Source organism: Mustelus asterias, chromosome 12 (assembly GCF_964213995.1).
Source record: "Mustelus asterias chromosome 12, sMusAst1.hap1.1, whole genome shotgun sequence".
NCBI lineage: Eukaryota > Metazoa > Chordata > Chondrichthyes > Carcharhiniformes > Triakidae > Mustelus > Mustelus asterias.
In genome coordinates, this window is record NC_135812.1 from 32,058,365 (window position 1) to 32,080,692 (window position 22,328).

General features: G+C 41.9%; 1 protein-coding gene across 1 annotated transcript in view; it reads left to right on the forward strand.

Moving 5' to 3' along the window:
- galnt17 (polypeptide N-acetylgalactosaminyltransferase 17) overlaps positions 1 to 22,328 on the forward strand; it is a 380,918-nt gene that overhangs the window by 17,486 nt on the left and 341,104 nt on the right. Inside the window, exon 2 of the mRNA XM_078225003.1 lies at positions 18,313 to 18,496. Coding sequence (XP_078081129.1) covers positions 18,313 to 18,496 — 184 coding nt within the window. The remainder of the gene's footprint in view (positions 1 to 18,312; positions 18,497 to 22,328) is intronic.

Below are 22,328 nucleotides of genomic sequence, written 5' to 3' on the forward strand. Positions count from 1 at the left end.
CCCAAATTGGGCAATTAGTGGTCAGTGGATGGGCTCATCGTCCAATTTAGGGATGGTTGGCAGATTCTCAAAGCTGGACGGCCAGTGGCAGGCTTCCAACTCAGAAGGCGATGGAGTCTGTACTTCAACGAAGAGAAAAAGAATCACATACATTTTGAAGTGTCCTCTCTCCAACTTTTTAAACTTTTGAATTTAAAAGTATAATTAGCAGCCAGGCCACTGTTGTGGAGGGGAAGCCCTTTGATGGCCTCAGAGCTGGACCACTGCCCAGAAGGAAACAAACAGTTTAGACCAGTCGTCTTACTTCCCCGTTTGACTGTTCTTGCCTTCTGGGTGAGAGGCCACCTCCAGACAGCTTGTCCAATCGCCAGTGGCTTGGGAACCCAGAGAGGCTGATGGGAAAATTCCAGATGGCCTCTGACAATAAGCCTGAATAGGCCTTTAAAAATTCAAATGGCTGCCTGCCACTTGCAGACGTGCAGCCTTACTCACCCCATGCCGTCTCTGGAAAAATTGACTGGGAAAGTGATGGTGCAGCAAGCAGGCACACTGGGCAGTGGCACAAATGTCCGTTCCTGCCTCCCTCTGTGCTTACTCCTGTAAGGGGTTAAACATCCCGCCCTTAAATAATATTAGGGATGGTTGGCTGATTCTGATATTGGGAGTCAATGCTATACCTTGGTTTGAAGTGAAGCAGTGCTTTATAATTACTCGTCCATGAATAAGCTGCTCTATCATGTTTCTTTTGTTCATTTTTTAATTTGAGTCTTTGAAATGCGTTGGAAACTTAAATAATGGGCAGAATTCTCCCATTTTGAGACTAAGTCCCGTGGTGGGAAGGGAATGTTGAATGTTACCTGGCACAGAGGCTGCCGAGAAAACAATGCCAAATCTTCTGGCCCCGAATTAATTAATTATGTACTCGGGTGTTTCACGATGTGGGACCGGCCTGGATGATGCATAGTCCACTGTCGTGTCTGGGTGCCATATGGAAAAGGCGTCCAACATCACTCACCCACTATTGAAGAAAGAAGGTGAAAATGAAGATAGATCTCCTGAAAAGCTCAGAGACTGGAAGATGGACCTCTGAACAAAGATGGATCTCCAGGAACATTCTGAGGCTGGAAGATGGATGCCCCCTCCCTTCCTCCAGGACACCTAATCTGGAAGATCCACCTGCACATATTCCCCATGTGCTGTGGTACTCAAGGTCCAGGGTTGCATGGAGCCTGCATCCTGAACTCTGGAGGCAGGCCCAGGCATTGTTCAGGTGAGTCCAGACATCTGCATGCCACGTTGTTCTGAATATGTTTCACGTTGGCATTTTTCCCTGCTGGGATTATGGAGAATCTGGCATGGGGGGATTAAACTTTCAGCTGGACCACATTAACTGGGTGCAAATGAGGTACTTGCTAGTTTTCCAACCCACCATGGTAGGCACCAGTAGAAAATCCTGCTGTAAATTCACGCCAGCGTAACATTGATTTTTGGGCCTTCCATATGCTCCCTCCCCAAACCCGCCATTGAACATGCCGATGGGGCTTGGGAGAATTACACACAAAATGTTGCTAAAGTGAGGAATAGGCTATTATACTTACTCAAGTTTGGCCCCATATGTGAAAGTAGATCTTGTTTGGGAGCGCTGTAAGAAAAAAGATTTGACAGGGAGAATGGATTCAGTTGTGCTAAGACCTATTATGCAATGTCTATTGTAATAAATATCTTGGTTTAAGTGCAATCGACAAAGAGACCAAGAGTAATGCATCAAGTTTGTGGAAGTTACAAAGCTAGCTGGGAATGTAAGTATTGCAGACGACACAAAGAAGCTGCAAAGAGATCTGGATGGACTAAGTGAGTGGTCAACAAGATGACAGGCGGAGTACAAGGTTACCCAGTTTGTGGTAAGAATGGAAACGTAGAATATATTTAAAAAGTAGTAAAACTTTAAAATGTTGCTGTTGTGGGGTGAATTGAGATGGCTGGTACTGTCTTTAACTACAGACAATACAAAACTCACGAGGATCCTCTCCAATGAATTGAATGTGTACAATCAGAAACAGATCAATTATAGATTTTCTTATCGATCATTCCCGCCTCATATTAGTTTAAAATCAATTACATTTAGTAAACATACATCAATAATAATTCCTGACAAATAACTCAGCCAATCGCATTTTACCATCCAGCATAATGATATCTCATTCGTCCATTTAATCCAGACGCTGACTCCCATCTTGGCTGAACTCACTTCCCTGTTGTTATGTAACTATGGACGCTCATCATGGAGGTCAAAGTGAATATTCCCACTGGCTCATTGCCAAACTGGATAGACACGTGTTCCTGTGTCCAGGTACATATCTATTCTATGTCGAGACAATGAATATCCCTATACATAAAGTTGCAAAATGTGTTCCCTCACTGGAAACTTTCTCACAACACCAGGTTAAAGTCCAACAATTTTATTTGGAATCACAAGCTTTCAGAGCACTGCTCCTTCCTCAGGTGAGTGAGGAACCTAGTGTTGTGAGACTTCTCACTGTGCCCACCCCAATCCAACGCCAGCACCTCCACATCATAGAAACTTTCTGATATGAATTCTGCGAATTACCAAGGTTCCCAGGCCTTTGGCTCTGAATTCTTCACCTTTACCATGATACCTTGCAGTTAGTTGCTTTTGGCTGAAATAGACAACGATTCATTCAATACTTAAAATAAATTTAAAATATCAGCATATATGTCTTAAAATCATGATTACTTGTTTAATTCTCTTGCTGCATCCACATATGTGTAAACTGTTTATTTCATTAGCTTATTAACTTTGTTTCAAGAATCATTTAACTCTTTACTGGTAGTGCTGTCAGTATCTTATGTATTCTGTCTAAAACCTTATTAGCTGGTTAATAATTTCCTCTTCAGTTGCTGTTCAGAGCGACTTGGGTGTACTCTTAGAGCACAGCAGGCAATGTGCTGGTACAGCAAAGCAAATAGAATGCTAGCCTTTATTGCAAGTGTTTAAGGAAGTCTTGCCAGAATTGTATAGCTATGGTGAGACCATACCTGGAGGACTGGGCACAGCTCCATATCTCAGGAAATATATATTTGTCTTGAAGGCAGCACAGCGAAGGTTTACGAGATTGATTCCTGAGGTGAGAGGGTTGTCGTATGATGAGAGGCTGAGTAAATTGAGCCTACACTCTCTGGAGCTTAGGATGGTGATCTCGTTAAAATGTACAAGATTCTACAAGTAGCTCCACTCCCCAAATTATTATGTCCATGGTAACTCTTGCTGTCATTGTTCAACACTCTCTGGACTAAGTCCAGCCCAAGTTAGCTTTCAGCCTTAAGCAACAGTCAGCTTGATTTCTCATTCTGCATTTCAGCTTTCAATATGCCTTTCAGTTAATGAACACTGTCAGAAACAAGCAGTGCCTCAACAGACCAGAAGACTCGGTGCATTAAAACACCAAACCCCATAAAATCCGATGGAACAAACAGAGCACTGAATCAGGTCCATTCAGTCCAACTGCTCCGTGCTGGTGTTTCTGCTCCACACGAGCCTCCTCGTGGGAATTTCAGTTTCATGCCTCACTCGAATTTTACTGCCACACTGACGTTCCGCTACTTGTTGCTGGTTTGGTGCTCTGGGCAGTTGGCCAACTTCTGCGATTAGGTGACCTGTTAGATTGCTGGGGTCAGTGGTGGGGGGGAGTAAGGATGGGGATTTACTAAGCCTTTACTATCAAGTCCAACAGATCGTATCATTATTATACACTTATTGCATTTCCCATCTTCATTTTATCTTCAGACTATCTGAGTTCTGCTTAATCATATCACAGATTCCTTAAGTGTGATTAAACAAATGCATTTTAGAGTTCCCACCTCGGACTCCCACTCACGCTACTAATGGAAAAAAAAACTCTTCTCCTTTGTAGAATACACAATTGTGATAGGTTCCAGTGACTCATTTATTATTCCAAATCCTTCCACCATGTCATATTTCAAAAGTTTATTGCTCTGTAGTTTAAGCCTAAATTAACATCATCTATTCCAATTTCGTGCAGCTTGAACTTGAGGAAGAATTTGAAGGTTATATTCTACAAGTTTAAAATTAAAATTCGCTGAATCCATCATTCAGTACTGGAGTTGGTGTTAAGATGAATGATTCTTCATTCCATCAAACGATATGCATGTAGTTTGGTCCAGAAGTATCCCTTTTCCCTTTATTCAACCAGCAGAAATCAGATGTATTCATTCCCCATTCCCTCCAACCTAGCAGACTACTCAATGCATTAAAACACCAAACCTCATAAACTCCAATAGAACAAACAAAGCACAGAAACAGATCCATTGGGTCCAACTGATCCGTGCTGGCGTTTCTGCTCCACACGAACCTCCTGCCATCCTTCCTCTTCTATTCCTATTAGCACAGCCTTATTCCTTTCTCCCCTGCTCTGTTTAGATCAGTTCTCCTGAAACTATCACTGCAAAATAATTTCCTCCTGTCTTTCTAGCCAGACCCAAGATTAGACTCTCATCATTCACCTTGATGCTAATCGGTACGTCTTTCGGACAGTGGGAGAAAATTGGAGCACCTGGAGGAAACCCATGCAGACACAAGGAGAACATGCAGACTCCACATAGATAGTGACCCAAGTCAGGAATCGAACCCAGATCCTTGGCGCTAAGAGGCAGCAGTGCTAACCACTGTGCCACCGTGCTGCCCCCACGTGTATGGAAATCAGCAGAACATGGCAACCCTGCACATGAGCAATGGTCAACAAAATATCTCATGGGTTGCACACAGGACCCCAATGGGTTGATTATGACCCCTGGGCCACAGGCTGCCCATCACTGACGTAGTGACACAAACCTCCCAAACACTCTCAGATCAGTGCTATTGAAAAAGCTGGGGTAAAGTTTAAATCAGGCACTTAACAATGATGCTGGATTTCTGCGTCCTCTGCAGTTGGCATGTTCCTGTTGGCATCAGCTCCCACTGCCAGACTCTCAGCCCCTTACCAATGGTCAGGTGCATCTGTTCCCTGGTGTGTACACCTGCAAACATCAGGACATTAATTAAAAGCAATTCCTCTCAAAGGTGTAGTTTTAATTATAATTCAATTCCTAATTTTAATTGGTTATAATTTCCATGGACAAGTAGGTTCTTGTTAATAATGACTGCGATTCTGGTTCGAGTTAACAAAAAGCTCCAGCAGAGTTGGTTGTATAAAGCTTCAGTTAATCATCTCTAAATGCAATTTTAATTCAGGAGTGGAGGTGAATTGAGCTCATTTTAAAATTATTTATTCCCTGGAGAAGGCATAATTGGTAGGATATCTTTATTTGCCGGCAAGAGAAAATCACAAAGTACATATCCTTTTGTAAGAGATAAATGGAAAGCAGAACCCATAATGTTCCTCAGCAGGTGTGCAGCACTATATCTTTGTGCTTCTGAAAGTTATGGTACCTCTTGTGCGTTGCCAATAGTAACAACAGATCAATGAATCAATATAAAGCATACAGTTGGCATTATATTCACAGCTGGTCACATTTTGTTCCAAATGTTTGCCATCGCCTTAAGTTTTGACCAAGTCTCCAACAAGCTGGCACAGGGGTTAACACAGCTGCCTCAAAGTGCCAGGGACCCAGGTTTGATTCACGGCTTGGTTCACTATCTGTGTGGAGTCTGCACGTTCTCCTCGTGTCTGCATGGGTTTCCTCTGGGTGCTCCAGTTTCCTCCCACAGACTGAAAGATGTGCTGGTTAAGTGCAATGGCCATGCTAAATTCTCCCTCAGTGTACCCGAACAGGCACCGGAATGTGGAAATTAGGGGATTTTCACAGTAACTTCATTGCAGTGTTAATGTAAGCCTACTTGTGACCCTAATAAATAAACGAAACTAATATATAAATGATTAAAGATTTCTATAACTTATGAAATATTTGTTGTGTATTAAATGTATCTGATCTTATTCATGGGGTCACGGTTAGTTAACAAACCTGATTTCAATCTTGCAACTCATTGAAATGAAGGAGGATAACTCATGCAGCCCACTCACGAGTCTAAGTTTCCCATCACTACATGTTGTACATGATACAAGCCTTATTATTTGTATTCCTTTGAATTATTTTAGGAATATGTCCTTACATCTCCAGAAACAGTTTTGTTTGTTTTATCATTTCTTCTAATTTCAGCCTAATCTTGGACAAGCATCCTACCCACAACCTAATAGAATTATTGGGAAAATAAAATATTTACTGTTTAAATGGACTCAGTTATTGCATTCAACTCTCAAAATTCCAATGTAACTAAGTTTAAGAATGGTCAATGTCTTTCGTTCTGATACGTCCACCTTCAGTGTGAGCTTTGGGTCAGTGGTAGTGTAAATGTCTGAGTCAGAAGATTGTGGGTTAAGTCTCACTTCAGATACATGAACACATAATCTAGACTGACACTCCAGTGCAGTACAGGGGGAGTGCTGCACTGTCAGATGTGTAAACTTTTGGATGCCTCATCTCTTTCAGGTAAGAAAAAGACTTTGTTCAAAGGCATCATTGTAGCCACATTCAGACCAGGATGGAAAGGTTGTCATGATAAAAATAGTGGAAAAGGCTGAAAACACCAAGTCTCGCCCTGATTACATTTCTTATTTTTGCTGGGGGGTTTGGAGTGGGAGGCCAGAGTTTGTGCATATGGGTTTTACGGAGGCAGCTGGCCATTAAAGGCATCAGCTGTTTCCACTGAAGTAGGATTTTAGTAGTCCAAAGTGTGAAAGCTCACGTGTGCAGATTAGACCAGTATTAGCCGATTTGAACTTGGTGGATTCATTTTGATAGCCAGGGTACCATTTTGGAGAGTTAAGGTGTCCCTTTGAATATAGTCCACGGACACCTTTGGGCAAGGTAAGGCACCATTTTGGATTGTTAAAAGTAAACATGATTGTGGGTGAAAAGTGCATAAACCCATTGGATCTGGCAAAGCTGTCACAGAACTGTCAATTTGTCAAAGAAATGTCAAGCTGTCAAAGAACTCTCAAAGCTATCAAAGAACTGTCAATCTGATAATGAACTGTCAAGCTGATGATGAACTTTCAAATCTGTCAGAGAACTTTCAAAACTCATTGGTACTGTCAAAACTGTCAATGGCTTTAAATTTAGAAAAAATCTGCAGTTCAAAAAAATCCATGTTTTATATGTCAGTTTTTTGATTTGATTGATTTATTATTGTATTAATGTACGGTGAAAAGTATTGATTCTTGCGCGCTATACAGACAAAGCATACCGTTCATAGAGAAGGAAAGGAAAGGGTGCAGAATGTAGTGTTACAGTCATAGCTAGGGTGTAGAAAAAGATCAACTTAATACGCGGTAGGTCCATTCAAAAGTCTGATGGCAGCAGGGGAGAAGCTGTTCTTGAGTCGGTTGGTACGTGACCTGAGACTTTTGTATCTTTTTCCTGATGGAAGAATGTGGAAGAGAGAATATCTGGGGTGTGTGGGGTCCTTGATTATGCTGGCTGCTTTTCCGAGGCAGTGGAAAGTGTAGACAGAGTCAATGGATGGGTGGCTGGTTTGTGTGATGGACTGGATTTCATTAACGAACCTTTGTAGTTTCTTGCTGTTTTGGAACGAGCAGGGGCCATACCAAGCTGTGATACAACCAGAAAGAATGCTTTCTATGGTGCATCTCTAAAAACTGATGAGAGTCGTAGTAGAGGTATTGGTGAGCTGACTTAACTATGACATTGGCGTGGAGTCATAGAGGTTTACAGCATATAAACAGACCATTCGGCCCAACCTGTCCATGCCGCCTTTTTTTAAAAACTCCTAAACTAATCCCAATTGCCCGCATTTGGCCCATATCCCTCTATACCCATCTTACCCATGTAACTGCCTAAATGCTTTTTAAAAGACAAAATTGTACCCGCCTCTACTACTACCTCTGGCAGTTTGTTCCAGACACTCACCACCCTCTGTGTGAAAAAATTGCCCCTCTGGACACTTTTGTATCTCTCCCCTTTCATCTTAAACCTATGCCCTCTAGTTTTCGACACCCCTACCTTTGGGAAAAGATATTGACTATCTTGCTGATCTGTGCCCCTCATTATTTTATAGACCTCTATAAGATCACACCTCAGCCTCCTACGCTCCAGAGAAAAAAGTCCCAGTCTATCCAGCCTCTCCTTATAACTCAAGCCGTCAAGTCCCAGTAGCATCCTAGTAAATCTTTTCTGCATTCTTTCTAGTTTAATAATATCCTTTCTATAACAGTACTCCAAGTGTGGCCTTACCAATGTCTTGTACAACTTCAACAAGATGTCCCGACTCCTGTATTCAATGTTCTGACCAATGAAACCAAGCATGCTGAATGTCTTCTTCACCACTCTGTCCACCTGTGACTCCACTTTCATGGAACATGTACTCCTAGATCTCTTTGTTCTGTAACTCTCCCCAACGCCCTACCATTAACTGAGTAAGTCCTGCCCTGGTTCAATCTACCAAAATGCATCACCTCGCATTTATCTAAATTAAACTCCATCTGCCATTCGTCAGTCCAATGGCCCAATTGATCAAGATCCCGTTGCAATCGGAGATAACTTTCTTCACTATCCACTACGCCACCAATCTTGGTGTCATCTGCAAACTTACTAACCATGCCTCCTATATTCTCATCCAAATCATTAATATAAATGAGGGACCAGGACAGGTTGTTGGTGATGTGGACACCTAGAAACTTGAAGCTCTCGACCATTTCCACTTCGTCCAACTAACACTATTATGGTTGGATGCCTGTTAAGTGAGCAGTTGGATCGACAGCTCCAAGTGATTATAACATAGAACTTTATTTCATAAGAGATTAATTAAAGAAATTTCTATGCATTGAATGCTATTTTTAATCCATGAATGATTTTGTTTAAAATAGTGATGTCATCAATGGACACATAACATTATTTTATGTCAGTATGGCTCCTTAGATTTGTTCATGGTGGATAGTAGTTTAGATACCCTGGTCAACGTAAGGTCAAAACATGTTGGGTGAGGTTGTGGGTTGGCACGAATTGGTATGTTGGCATGGGGGCTAAGAAGGGGCATGGGATGTGAGGGGGTATGAGGGCTCACAGGGGAGTGGTTGAGAGGCGTGGGTTAGTATAGGATGTACGAGGGGCCATGGTGGTGGATAGAGGGAAATGGGTTGCCATAACGATCTGAGGGGCCAGGGGCTCAGTAGAGGGGCATTTGTTTGTATAGGGCAAATGAGGGACCACAGTAAGGGTCATGAATTGGTGTATGTTGGCCTGGATGGAGCATAGGGAGTGTGTCAGAGGTGAAGGCTGGAGGGTTGTTTTTAGCTCTAATAATTAAAAATAATAAATTCAACAAAGTGTTGGAGCACAGAGCCTTATACTGAGCCTACTTCTGCACCCATTATTGGGGCAGGGGGCTTGACTTCTAATCCAGCCCCTGGAACAAAGATTGGAACTACAGGCGCTCAGTTTTAAAGGTTGGGTTTGCAGAGCTAGGGATTCACTGAGAATGAAAATCTGGGCCTAAATGTTAAAAGTTTTGATATTAGTAATGGAAATGATTACCTTGGAAACAAATTAACTTTGCAGCCAACAATTTCACTTAGTTTCAATGCTGACACTTTTTCCCCATGTCAAAGGTGATTTCAAGATTTTTGTACTTTCTGTAAAGCAGATGATTGGGGGTTGGGGGGTATTACAATCTCTTAGAGATCAATAAATTTTTAAAAAAGATACAAATTTAACAGTGACCAACTCAAAGGATCACACAAGATTTCTATATATCCCAATTTCTACTGTGGCAAACACACTCAAAACAATAGAGTAAACATTACTTGGTAGGCATCTGAATTACTTAAACAACTGTAAAAGTATAACCTAAATTAAAAGCAAAATACTATGGATGCTGGTGATCTGAATTAAAAACAGAACGTATGGAAAATCTCAGCATGTCCGGCAGCACCTGAGGAGAGAGAAACAATGGGTGGGATTCTCTGGTCCCGCTGCAGTGAACAGAGTTTAGCTGAGCGCCAAATTCTCCATCTTTCACTGGCAGCGGCAGTTGGATGTGAACGGCCAGAGAATTCCGGGCAATATTTCATGTCCAATTTGACTCTTCTGTGGAATCATTTTTCCACAGAAAATGTATTCCTTGTTAACTTTTTAACACAACTGAAAACCCCACTTCACATTTATACAGTAAACTGTACTCTCAGCAGAAATGTAGGGCGATATTTGATTTGATTTGATTGATTTTATTTTATTATTGTGACGTGTTAGCATACAGTGAAAAATATAGTTTCTTGTGCGCTATACAGACAAAGCATACTATTCATAGAGAAGGAAACGAGACAGTGGTGTTACAGTCAAAGCTAGGGTGTAGAGAAAGATCAACTTAGGGAAGAAGCTGTTCTTGAGTCGGTTGGTACGTGACCTCATACTTTTGTATCTTTTTCCCGACGAAAGAAGGTGGAAGAGAGAATGTCCGGGGTGTTTGCTGGCTGCTTTTCCGAGGCAGCAGGAAGTGTAGACAGAGAGTATGGATGGGAGACTGGTTTGCATGATGTATTGGGCTACATTCATGACCTTTTGTAGTTCCTTGCGGTCTTGGGCAGAGCAGGAGCCATATCAAGCTGTGATACAACCAAAAAGAATGCTTTCAATGGTGCATCTGTAAACGTTGGTGAGATTCGTAGCTGGCATGCCAAATTTCCTTAGGCTTCTGAGAAAGTAGAGGCATTGGTGGACTTTCTTAACTATAGTGCCGGCATGGGGGGACCAGGACAGTTGTTGGTGATCTGGGCACCTAAAAACCTGAAGCTCTCGACCCTTTCTACTTCATCCCCGTTGATGTAGACAGGGGCATGTTCTCCTTTACGCTTCCTGAAGTTGATGACAACCTCCTTTGTTTTGTTGACATTGAGGGAGAGATTATTGTTGCTGCACCATTTCACCAGCTTCTCTGTCTCATTCCTGTACTCTGTCTCATTATTGTTTGAGATCCAACCCACTACAGTGGTGTCATCAGCAAACCTGTAAATCGAATTGGAGGGGAATTTGGCCACACAGTCATAGGTGTATAAGAAATATAGTAGGGGGCTGAGAACACAGCCTTGTGGGGCACCAGAATTGAGGATGATTGTGAAGGAGGTGTTGTTGCCTATCTTTACTGATTGTGGTCGTCTATGAGTTGGGAAGTTCAGGATCCAGTCGCTGAGGGAGGTGCTGAGGCCCAGGCCACGGAGTTTGGAGATGAATTTCGTGGGAATAATAGTGTTGAAAGCTGAGCTGTCGTCAATAAATAGGAGTCTGATATTGGTGTCCTTGTTATCTGGGTGTTCCAGGAATGGAGGCGGCAGAGGTTTTGCCCACCAGCTGGAGAGTTGGCGAGAACCCCTTGCAACTCGCAAAATACCAACAAACCCACAGAATTGCCCCTAATTGGGGCCTTAACAATGCAGATTGGCTGCCAGCCCCATGGAACAGGCAACCGATCCACTTCCCAGCCTGTCCCTGAACAAGTTCTTCAGCGGCGAGAATGAATCATGCAGCTGTCTTGAGGTGGCTCCCTTCTATTTTCCTGACTTTCCCAGCTTCAACCCTGCCACCACTGTGCCAGGAAATTTTAGCTCTTTGTATTCCTCAGCAACTCAAAACAAATTTTCACAATTAGGAAAATGATGTCTGAAGGTGGATTGATTTTGTTCTCTCCTGATCAAATTGGGTAAGAAAGTAATATCCTCAATAAGTTTGCAATAGAGCTTATAAACGATTCTTCTTTAGCACTCTGCTCGAACACAGGTCCTTGCTAATTATTCACCAAATCAAGGCCAAAATGCTATGATTTTTCACTGCAGATAGGGTGAGGATCTACCTCTACCAGAATTGGGATCAAACCCTGTGCTGTTGGTCTTAATCTGATCCACATGCTTGCCTTCTATCCAACTGCACTAACTATCCCCCCCACCATACAAAAGAATACCCCATTTTAAAAATCCTAAATCAGCTGTTAACCTGTTTGGGAAGATTAGTTGGTAACTATTCAGAAAAATGATGAATATGCATTCTTTATATTTGAGAAATATATGGTGATCTTCACCTAGAACAATTAATTTTACACTTTCCCAGGTGTTGTTTGAACCAAAACTCTCAATGTAACCAGGCACCGTATTGGATTCAAGATGTTTATTAAAGTTTGCCAAGTTATTTCTCTCCGAACTTGTCTGCCCATTGTACACACACCCAATGCCATTTTCAGTTCTGGCAAGTTCTCCTATTTAACTATTCCTTGTTCCCTATGTAAGGAGATCTCCTCATTCACCTTTTCAAGAGGTAGGAGAATGAAATCTTCCTCCAGTCTGGGTAATGCATAGTTTTCTCTGGCAAACAGAGTAGAAGGAGTTTCACAATTTTAAGTTTCCAGGAGGAAATAGAAGGGTACCCAATAACTAGCCTGCAGCCCTTAATTTGACTGCAGGTACAGTAGACGATGGTGGGAAAGGCAATTAAAGTGCAACAGGAGGGAAATGTCCCTGCTGTGTTCAAGGGCAGGAAGGAGATCGTAGAATTATTCAAAATATAGCAAAACTTGGTTTGGGGTAACTCTCCAAGCCAAGCATACTTAACATACAGTATTAAATACTGGTGTTTTTTTAAGTTTGGCACAGTTGATAATGTTAATACATATTTTGCAGCATTATACCAAGTCCATTGAATAATGTCATTGGCATTAATGTGTGTTACAACATTTTTCTGGTCAGCCTGAACCACTTATTTTACCTAATAACAGGCAAGTCAGTAAGAGGACCTTCCTATACTGATGCAACCTGCTGTAAGGTTGTATCAATATAGGAAGGTGAAAGTGCTCAGACTAGTGTTCCTGACAATTACACTTACACAATAACCACTGAGACCATTTGCCACTGATCACACCAAATATCATTGAATCAGGGGTAGGGCCCTTCAGTTGGAGGCCTCTGCTGGCCACTTGTGTCACTCATGGTGCATTTTGGGAACTGGGTGTCATTGGATGGCTAGAAACTATACTGCTAGTAACCAATCCTCTGAAGAGGGGCATGCGGTGGGGCATGGTGCAGTTTACGGATGTGAATCCATGTAGCCATTGGCTCTTGTGTAGTTGGGGCTGAATAATCATTCCTCGCTACCCAATTATTAGTTGTGCTCAAAACCTGGAACTCCAAGCTGGGCCTCATGGTTGCCAATCATCAGGTTGATAAACTTCCTTTCCCTGGAACCAGGCCATCGAGCATTCTCCAGATTGATGAGAACTGTTTGTGAAGCTGAGACCTGAAATGCTTGGTGGATGTGAAGCTGAGGGTTTTGTTTTTAGTGCTGGGGTTCCCTTAGGAATGTGGAAAGGAGGCAAGGTTAGAAGGGTTTCAGAATAAACATTGTACTTCAGCTTTCTCCTTTCAAAAAGAAAATGGAAAGTATGAAGATGTTTTTCTTCCTGTCATACAGAATGCAACTCAGATCTGAGTAAGCATTCCAAAATGGAGATGAGAACAGGTGCAGGAAGTTAGCAACTAGATAAGTGAGGTTTTCACATCTTTGTTGCTTTAGGCTGTGAGTGAAAGAACGTTTCAGGGGCACGGAAGAGGCTGTGAAGAGTCACATGTCTTCTCATAAACATTTCTGCGAATTAGTGCATGATCTGAAACATTGGGTGGCACAATGAACATGAAAATAGAAAATATGCTTTCAATGACGTTCTCTTTATACTTTGGATATCCTGGTGAGGCCATGAAAATCTGCTCATATTGAGTGACCAACTCTTCAGAGGACACTCTATATTAGGGCCAACTTCTTCCACAAAGACTGCGCTATCCTTTTTCTGCAGTCACAAAAATGTCTTTCTTATTTCAAATATTTCAAGTAACAGATCAGTTGAAGAGTCTGCCAATTTGGGACTTCTGTCCTCCAAAGAATCAGACATTATTAGCAGCCTTCCAACTTGCTGCTGAAATAAGATTGCCTTTAAGCTGTTGCTGCTACTTACATGCTGGAAACAAAATCCATTTCCTTTTATTTCCATTGCAGCAAATGAAAAGAAAATCTTGTGGTGTCGGCAATGGGTGCATTACCGTCACCCTGCGGTTTCCTCTCTGCTTCTCTCTCAAAGAATCGTAACACCCAGTAGATTTAAGATGGAAATCTACTCCCTTGTTTTTATTGCATTATATTTCCTGCACGTCCACTGTGAAAAGACATATGCGTAAAAAGCAGTCACTTAAAGACCATTTCACATAGAAAGCTCATTGGCAGTTTATACATCAATAGTATAATGCATAAAGCGCATTCTCCCTCTGCAACCAAGTGCAGTTAAGAGGTATTGTAATACAACATTATAAAATTAAGCTATGCATTAGGATGGTTTGCCTCAGTAACCTTGCATAACTCAGCAAAATTCTTCTGGGCTTGCTTCCAGGTTTCGGCCACAGGTGGAACATCACTCACTCATCTTATCACCATCCTGTTCTGCTGTTGTCCCTTATTGTAAGATGGACCTCACATCAAAAGAGAGGCACTATTCTCTGTCAGACTTCTATTTTCATTACCCCTAGACTTGACTATTCTAACACACTCCTGGCTGATCTCCCATCTTCTATCCCCTGTAGACTTGAGGGTAATTCAAAACTCTGCTGCATGGGTCCTAGCACACACCGAGTCCTGTTCTACTCTTACCCCTGTAGCTCAATTGTTGACCTACCTCCTGGTCAAGAAACGTCTTGATGTTAAATTTCTCATCCTTACTTGTAAATCCCTCCATGGCCTCACCCCTCCCTGTCTCAAATCCTCAGGCCCACAGCCTCTAGATATTTGTGTCCCTTTAATTCTGGCTTCCTGACCATTCCTGAGTATAATTCCTCCACCGATGGTGGCCATGAGTTCTGTTACATAGACCCTAAGTTACCTCCCAACACTCCTCTGCCTCTTTATTTCTCTTTTCTGCTCTGTAACACCTACCTCTTTGACCAAGCATTTGGTATTCCCACCTCACATCTCCTGTGATACTCTGTCAAATTTTGTTTTAGAACACTCCTTGGAATGTTTTGCATATTAAATGCGATATATAAATATCAGTTGTCGAGCTGAACCTTCAGTGTCATTTCACTAATGGGATACTTCACACCACTGGTTTTCCTTTGAATGTTTTCATCCCTTCATTGAGTGTCAGCTTTAAGAGTGAGTCATTGGTGTTGGATAATACATTCCCTCATGCTATACTATTGCTGGAACTTCGTATAAGCTGCACACTGTCAAGACTGAACATTAATTTCAATGAGCTGTACTTGCATTATAGCCCAGGGTCAGTAGGAGGTACAGTCGGTTTCTGTAGAATTTGTGAAACAGTGGTGCTGGTTTTACTACACCAGGACAACATTTCCTGCCCCTGAACTTGAAGATCTCTCATGAGGAAATCAAATGTAATCTCTGTTTTTTTTTCTTTGTAGATGTTCTGGGAGAACCCAAGTTATTGTAATATGCCTTTAAGAGGTAGCAGCATGCCATCACTGGAAGGGACGTGTGTCATGTAATCCAGTCTTGGTTTCAATTTGGCCTGTGAGCAGAGCACAGCTCACGTTATAACAACAGGATATAATGCAGGGCAACTTGCATTCATCCAACACTCGTCACTATTCTATCACGAACGCCAGCTCAGATACATCCACCTCGGAGAGTTTTGATAGTAATTTGAAGGGGAATGGTGCAATGAAGGACAGAGAGTAGGAGTTAGCAGGTTCATCTGGTGGTGGCAGAGGACGAGGAGGAATCTGTTGGGGCTGGTTGTGGGGTTGGTGGGGGGGACGGGGGAATGCGAGTCGGGGGAGGGGGTGGTGCATGGTGCAGCTTGCATCTTATCTTGGGGTGATGATCTGAGGGATCAGACCCTCACTAGATAGAAGACTGTTGATTATATTAATATATCCTACCACATTGCAGTTGAAGCTGCTACACTCTTTGCATGGCACTGTTTGACAGTATAAGCATGTCCTTGTGTTGGAAGTGATGGAATGAAGAGGGAACAAATAAAAAAAATAGGATTTTACTGACAGAAATATTGTTATTAGGAATTTGACTTTCTGCTTGCTGCAGAATATTTTTACAAATTAACCCTAGTTAAATCTGCTGACTTTTCAAGCTTCTTCATTATCACATTAAAAGGGGCAAGTAAATGTTTTTCTGTTAAATGCTCAGGGTATATTCACATCATAAGTGCAGCCTTGGCTTTGACACCTTTGACTTACAGTCCGTAAATTCAGCATTGATTGGACTGATGCTAAACTTGGAGTGAGAACACATCCTTGAGCAACTTACACATTGGTTGCACAGACTTATGTCAGCTCTAAGGCACAGTAACAGTTCTTTTGTGGTTTAAAGCATGACACAGAGCAAACAAATATACATGCTAAAATATACATGCACTTTCAAACCTCTCCAAAATTGTATCTACAAGAATTAGTGTTGGCCCTCAGTTGTACAACAGTTGCGCTATTGACTAATTGGCCTTGGTTTGATCAGCAGTTTTCAATCACATTGCTTCAGTTGTTTCTCATTGTTTCGTTAGACTAGGTCATAATGTCAGGATCTGCCAAGCAATAGAAAAACTGCAAAATGTCCCTCAGTGCTGAAGGTTTTCTCCTGAGCAAGAGATGGTGTTGGCATTTGCAAACCATCTCTGTGACTAACTACATTGCTTCTTGCGTGTTACGTGGAAAACATTGCAAAAAGGCAGGGAAAAAGCAAAAGACTCAATTTAAAAGAAAACATCAACAAGCATTGCAACAATGTCAGATTCTCACCCTGAGCAGTACTATTCAAGATGTGGAGATGCCGGTGTTGGACTGGGGCGGGCACAGTAAGAAGTCTCACAACACCAGGTTAAAGTCCAACAGGTTTATTTGGAATCACGAGCAAAAGTTTGTGATTCCAAATAAACCTGTTGGACTTTAAGGTGGTGTTGTGAGATTCAATACTATTCAATACAGATGTCCAGTAACAAGAAATTGCCCAATTCAAAATAAATTCATCATATTAAGTATTGTGTTGTGTTTATAAAACCAAATATGATTGAACTACTTATGTTAAGAAAAATTCTAGGTGTTGTAATTATTCAAGTGAACTGACTCATGATATTGCTAGCCTTCAAACATAGGCTGATGATGCATTGTAACAGACCATAGGTCATATTGTATAATTGGTGTTGAGAGACTCCAGGTCAGATTAAATCACTGAGGTGACTGAATCCCCTCTTTAAAGGAAACAAAATTCGGTGTAGTAGAAATGAAAGAGCGAATAAAATTGTACATGGAACAAATCTGCTTCTGTCAGATTTGCTGTTATGTGAATGAAGTGTTGAATCATGGTAAGATTTACACGAAGTAAAATGACGAACCTGCGTTTTTAGCAGCAGCCACTTCGGAGCATTAAAATTGACGTCCTGAGCTAGAATTTTGTGTCAGCCTATCTTAAAAGTGGGGACCCGCAGCCTTGGGTGAAATTGGGCCCTGAACTTCAGGCATCTTTGGCATATATTCCACCAAGCTGCAGCTGCTAATCAATCAGAGGTCCCGAGGCAGCTCGCCAGTTTGAAGAAGACCAATTTGCCCTAATTGTCTCACTGGCATTTTAAGCTGTCAGGTAGACAGCTCTTGAATTGGAGAGCAGAAGGACAAGTGCAGGCCAGCTGCAGCCCACGGTGACAATGTGGAGCCAAGGAGAGAATCTGCTCCACATGAAGCTGCGTTTAAGATTAAGTTTTTGGTGAGGGCCTCAAGCAAATTTCTACACAAGACCTCAAGGCATTAGCTCCCTGATTAATATAAGAAAGGGGCTTAACAAATGTTTTAGGCAGCTGCAAGAAATGCATGAATATTCCCTAGAGCAATCCCTAGGTAATCTTAGAACTTTACAACTGTTCTACATCTAGAAAATGAGCATAGCAAGTTCCAGTTTCTCCGCCATGAAACCTGTAGTACAAGTGAAATCAGGCCGTTGTTTCACTTAGCATATTTTTGTTCTTGTTAAACCATGCTGATGTAATGTTTGAGACACCCAACAGTCCAGAATTTGGATGGGTTTAATTTTCCTTTTTGGCTTGGATCTGTATTAAGCACTCATGCATCATATTCACAATCTTATGTTTGGGGATTTTTTTTAAGTAAAATAAGCTAGGACATCTGAAATTTAGGACATAAGACTTGTAAATTGTTTGCTTGTAATGCTCCTTTTTCATCACGCTCTATACTATGTTGACTCCCACTTTAGGCTTGTCAAAATCGCTGGGGCTGATTGAAGGCTTTGGTGGACGAGGGCAGGGAGGATTGCCTGCTACACTCACTACTGAAGAAGAAAGAGAAGCTGCAGGAGCATATGAAAAATATGGATACAATACATATCTGAGTAACAAGATTTCACTGGATCGATCGATTCCAGACTATCGACCGAATAGGTAAGTGACAACATGGCAAACATGTGCAACATGCACAAAAGGGGAATATTATCATCAGGTTGCCACCCATGGCACCCCCCGCCCCAAAACCCCTTCTTTGGATAATAAATGTAAACTACAGGCTGAAAAGAGTGAGCAATTGGAAAACAAATTGGAGAAACGTAAGGGACTAAAATGCAACAAATCTCCATGGCCTGTGTTAAGACCAGGCCAGAAACACCAAGGTGTTTTGTGAAGTTAGCCTATACCCTAAGTTTTACATTTGATTTTGGCATGGGTGAGCATAAGGTTTTTCACTCCAGGTATGATTCAAATTACCCACTCGGAAGCTTTTATCAAACAAAGTTTATTTAAGAACACAGTTAAAATATAACAAAAAGAATTTGCATAACTTTTACCAGTTACAAAATTTAAACATGACACAATATAATCCTTAACAGCTAGCTATCTATGTTGTTCCAAGTCAAACACCATCCCACAGACATCCACCCGTCTTCAGACCTAGCACAGAAACAAGAATGCTCACGTAATACTAGATTTGCAGCTTTTTAACATCTGCTGTGAATTGGTCCTTTGATTACTGGATCAGCCCTTCTAGGCTCCGCAGTCTTGGAACTTTCAGAAAGCCTCTGGAGGGAGAGAGACAGAGACACTACACTGCCTTCTTCCACCAGCTTCTAACAGCAATTGAAAACCGAAACTAAAAACTTGGAATGCTTTGTAAAAAAAAGCTGTCCCCAGGCATATCACCTGATCTGTCAATCAACCTCAATCAAGCTCCCCTCTGCATTCCTAAAGTACACTAAAAACCACAGGACCCTGCATTAGTTCAGATTAAAAACTGCATGATGTCCATTATATTACTTCAGTAACAATTAGAGGACACCGGCTGCAGACAACATGGTGCCAAAAAACCCTGCAGAGAAACATGATTAAAATACATTTCTTAAAGGCACAGTATCATCACACCTGATGACATACGCCCAAGGGTTCGAAAGGTGATAGCTGCAGAGATAGTGGATGCGTTAGTTACAGTTTTCCATAGCTCATTGGATTTGGGATCAGTCCCGGCAGATTGGAAGTTGGCAAATTTTACACTGCTCAGCAAGATAGGAGAGGGAAAGAAAACAGGGAACAACAGGCCATTTAACCTAATATCAGTTGTTTGGAAAATGGTGGAATCTATTATTAAGGAATTATTAACAATGCACTTTGAAAAGCATAGTATAGTTAGAACAAAACAACAGTTTTACTAAAGGGAAATTCTGCTTAACAAATATAATGACTTTCTTGGAGGATGTAACTCGTAAAGTAGATAAAGAGGAACTGGTAGCTGTACAACTAGATTTCTAAAAGGCTTTTGGTAAGGTGTCACACAGGAGGTTAATAGGTAAGATAAATGCTCATGGAGTTGGAGGTAAAATATTAGCATGGAAAGAGGATTGGTTAACAGAATGGTCATAAATGGGATTTTTAAAAAATTTGGCAGATAGTGAATGGTGGAGTACCACAAGGATCAGTGATGTGGCCTCAGCTATTTACAATCTATAGTAATAGCTTAGATGAAGAGACAGAGGATAATGTATCTTAGTTTGCTGATGATACAAAGCTAGGTAGAAAGGTTAGCTGTGGATACAGAGATACTGCAAAGAGATATAGACAAATAAAGTGAGTGGGCAACAAGATGGTAGATGGATTATAATGTAGGGAAGTGCAAAGTTATTCACTTTGTTCGAAAGAATAGAAAAGCTGAATATTTTTTAAAAGGAGAGAAACTTGTAAGTTGATTGCTCAAAGAGACTTGGTGTGCTAGTGCAAGGAACACAAAATGTTAACATAGTGATACAACAAGCAGTTAGGAAGGCAAGTGGCATGTTGGCCTTTATTGCAAAGGAATTTGAGTACAGGTCTTGCGATAGTTGTTCAGGGTTTTAGTGAGACCACATCTGGAGTACAGTGTGCAGTTTTAGTCTCTACATTGAAGATAGCATCTACTTGCATTACAGGTGGCATAGCAAAGGTTCACTAAATTGGTTTTTGGGATGAAGGCTTTGTTCTCTAATGAGAGGCTGAGCACATTTGGGGTCTATTTTCTCAGGAGTTTAGAAGAATGAGCGGTGATTTTATTAAAATGTACAACCATAGAATTCCTACAGTGCTGAAGGGAAATTCTGCTGAACAAATTTATTGACTTTCTTGGAGGACGTAACCAATAAGGTAGATAAAGGGAAATTGGAAGATGGATTCAGCCCCATCAAGTCTGCACGGACTCTCCGGAAGAACATCCTATTCCTTTCTTTAACTTGAAGAGTTACCTCAACTGCAGACTTGGAACAATATTCCATTCAGAGTTCTGCTTGGTTTCTGATGTTTTCTTGTGGCCTTTGTAAATATGAGTGTCGAATTAACTTTTATTAATTTCTAATGAGATGGAATTTCATGTTAATGACTCCAATTCAGTTCAAGCTGGATTCAAATGACCCAATCTCATCTCATTATGATTGTTAAATAACCAAGTTAAATGAAAATTTCCTGTCTGCAGGGGCTTTAAGAATCCTTTTTGAAATTAACATGCGGCACTTCGATTTAAACACAAGACTCCGTCCATAACCTAGAGTTACATCTCATTAGTCAAGTCATATAGGACTATTCTGTATGAGAGATAACAGCCATTGTTAGGGCAGGTTGAAAAAAAAACTAATCATTCACCTGAACTTTGTTATGCCGTGCAGTGTTTAGCACTGAAGGCAGCATTTAATGGAGGCAATGGAGATCTCAAACACTGGCAGAAGAATTGACAGGAGACTCACTTATTCAAGGAAGTCCTATGATATGGAGTGCCAAACAGGCACTTAATGAGACAGCGGCCTTCCCTGCGGGGTGGAGGTTGATTGGCCAGTAGATTATCATTGCTTGGCAGCACCACCAGGGTGGGTCGGCAGTGGCTGCTACTGGCACTACACCCATCCAAAGCCCAGAATCACTAATGGACTCAGGCTCAGGAGAGTGATGATGGTGGTGGGTTCATGGAGGTCAGCAAGAAGGGCAGTGTGTGGTTCTCAGTGTGCCTCTCCCACTTTGTGATGATGGGTCCCTCGATCAGGCACTGTGTACCTTTCAAATAAGGGACCTCTCCCCCCCAGTAAGCAGTGAGATGAGGCCCTTAACTCAGCGTTATTTGCCAACTCAAGGGCCTCAATTGACAGTGAGGCAGGAAACCCATCAGGGCAGAGGTGGGAAGGTGGCAGGGTCTGACCATCCTCTACCTGATTAAATGGCCACCAAATATTCCACAGGCTTGGAATTAAATTATGTCCTGATGGTGGAAGCAAACACTTTGGGCTGGATTTCATGGTGGCAACAAGGGACCCATAAATGAGCTGGAAAGCTGGGGGAGAATGTACTTTTGCGGTGAGTGGGACCCGGGGCTGCATCTTGTCAGCAGCAGCCAATTAACTGGTTGTCACTGAGGCTGCTGTCCCTATCTGGAACAGCTGTGAGACCCATGAGAGGGCCAGCAGTTCAGCAGCACCACCAGGTTTGATGGCCACTGCTGGGGCTACACCTGGAAGAAGGGCACACATCTGTGGGCCTACATCCTCAGAACCAGTTAAGTAGGCTAAGGAGAAGTATGGTGAAGGAGGATGGCACCATTGCCATGATGCCCTTTCTTTATCAGGACTGCTCAAAAGGATGCTTTCCTCTCAGGAGCCAGCTAGGAGGCTGCCATGGTGTACCTGGCGGTCTCCCCATGCAGTAGAGGGTCCCTGGTGCTATTGGTTAGATGCCAACTCAGATGGGAAGCGGCCTTCACCACTTATGTAGCTCAATT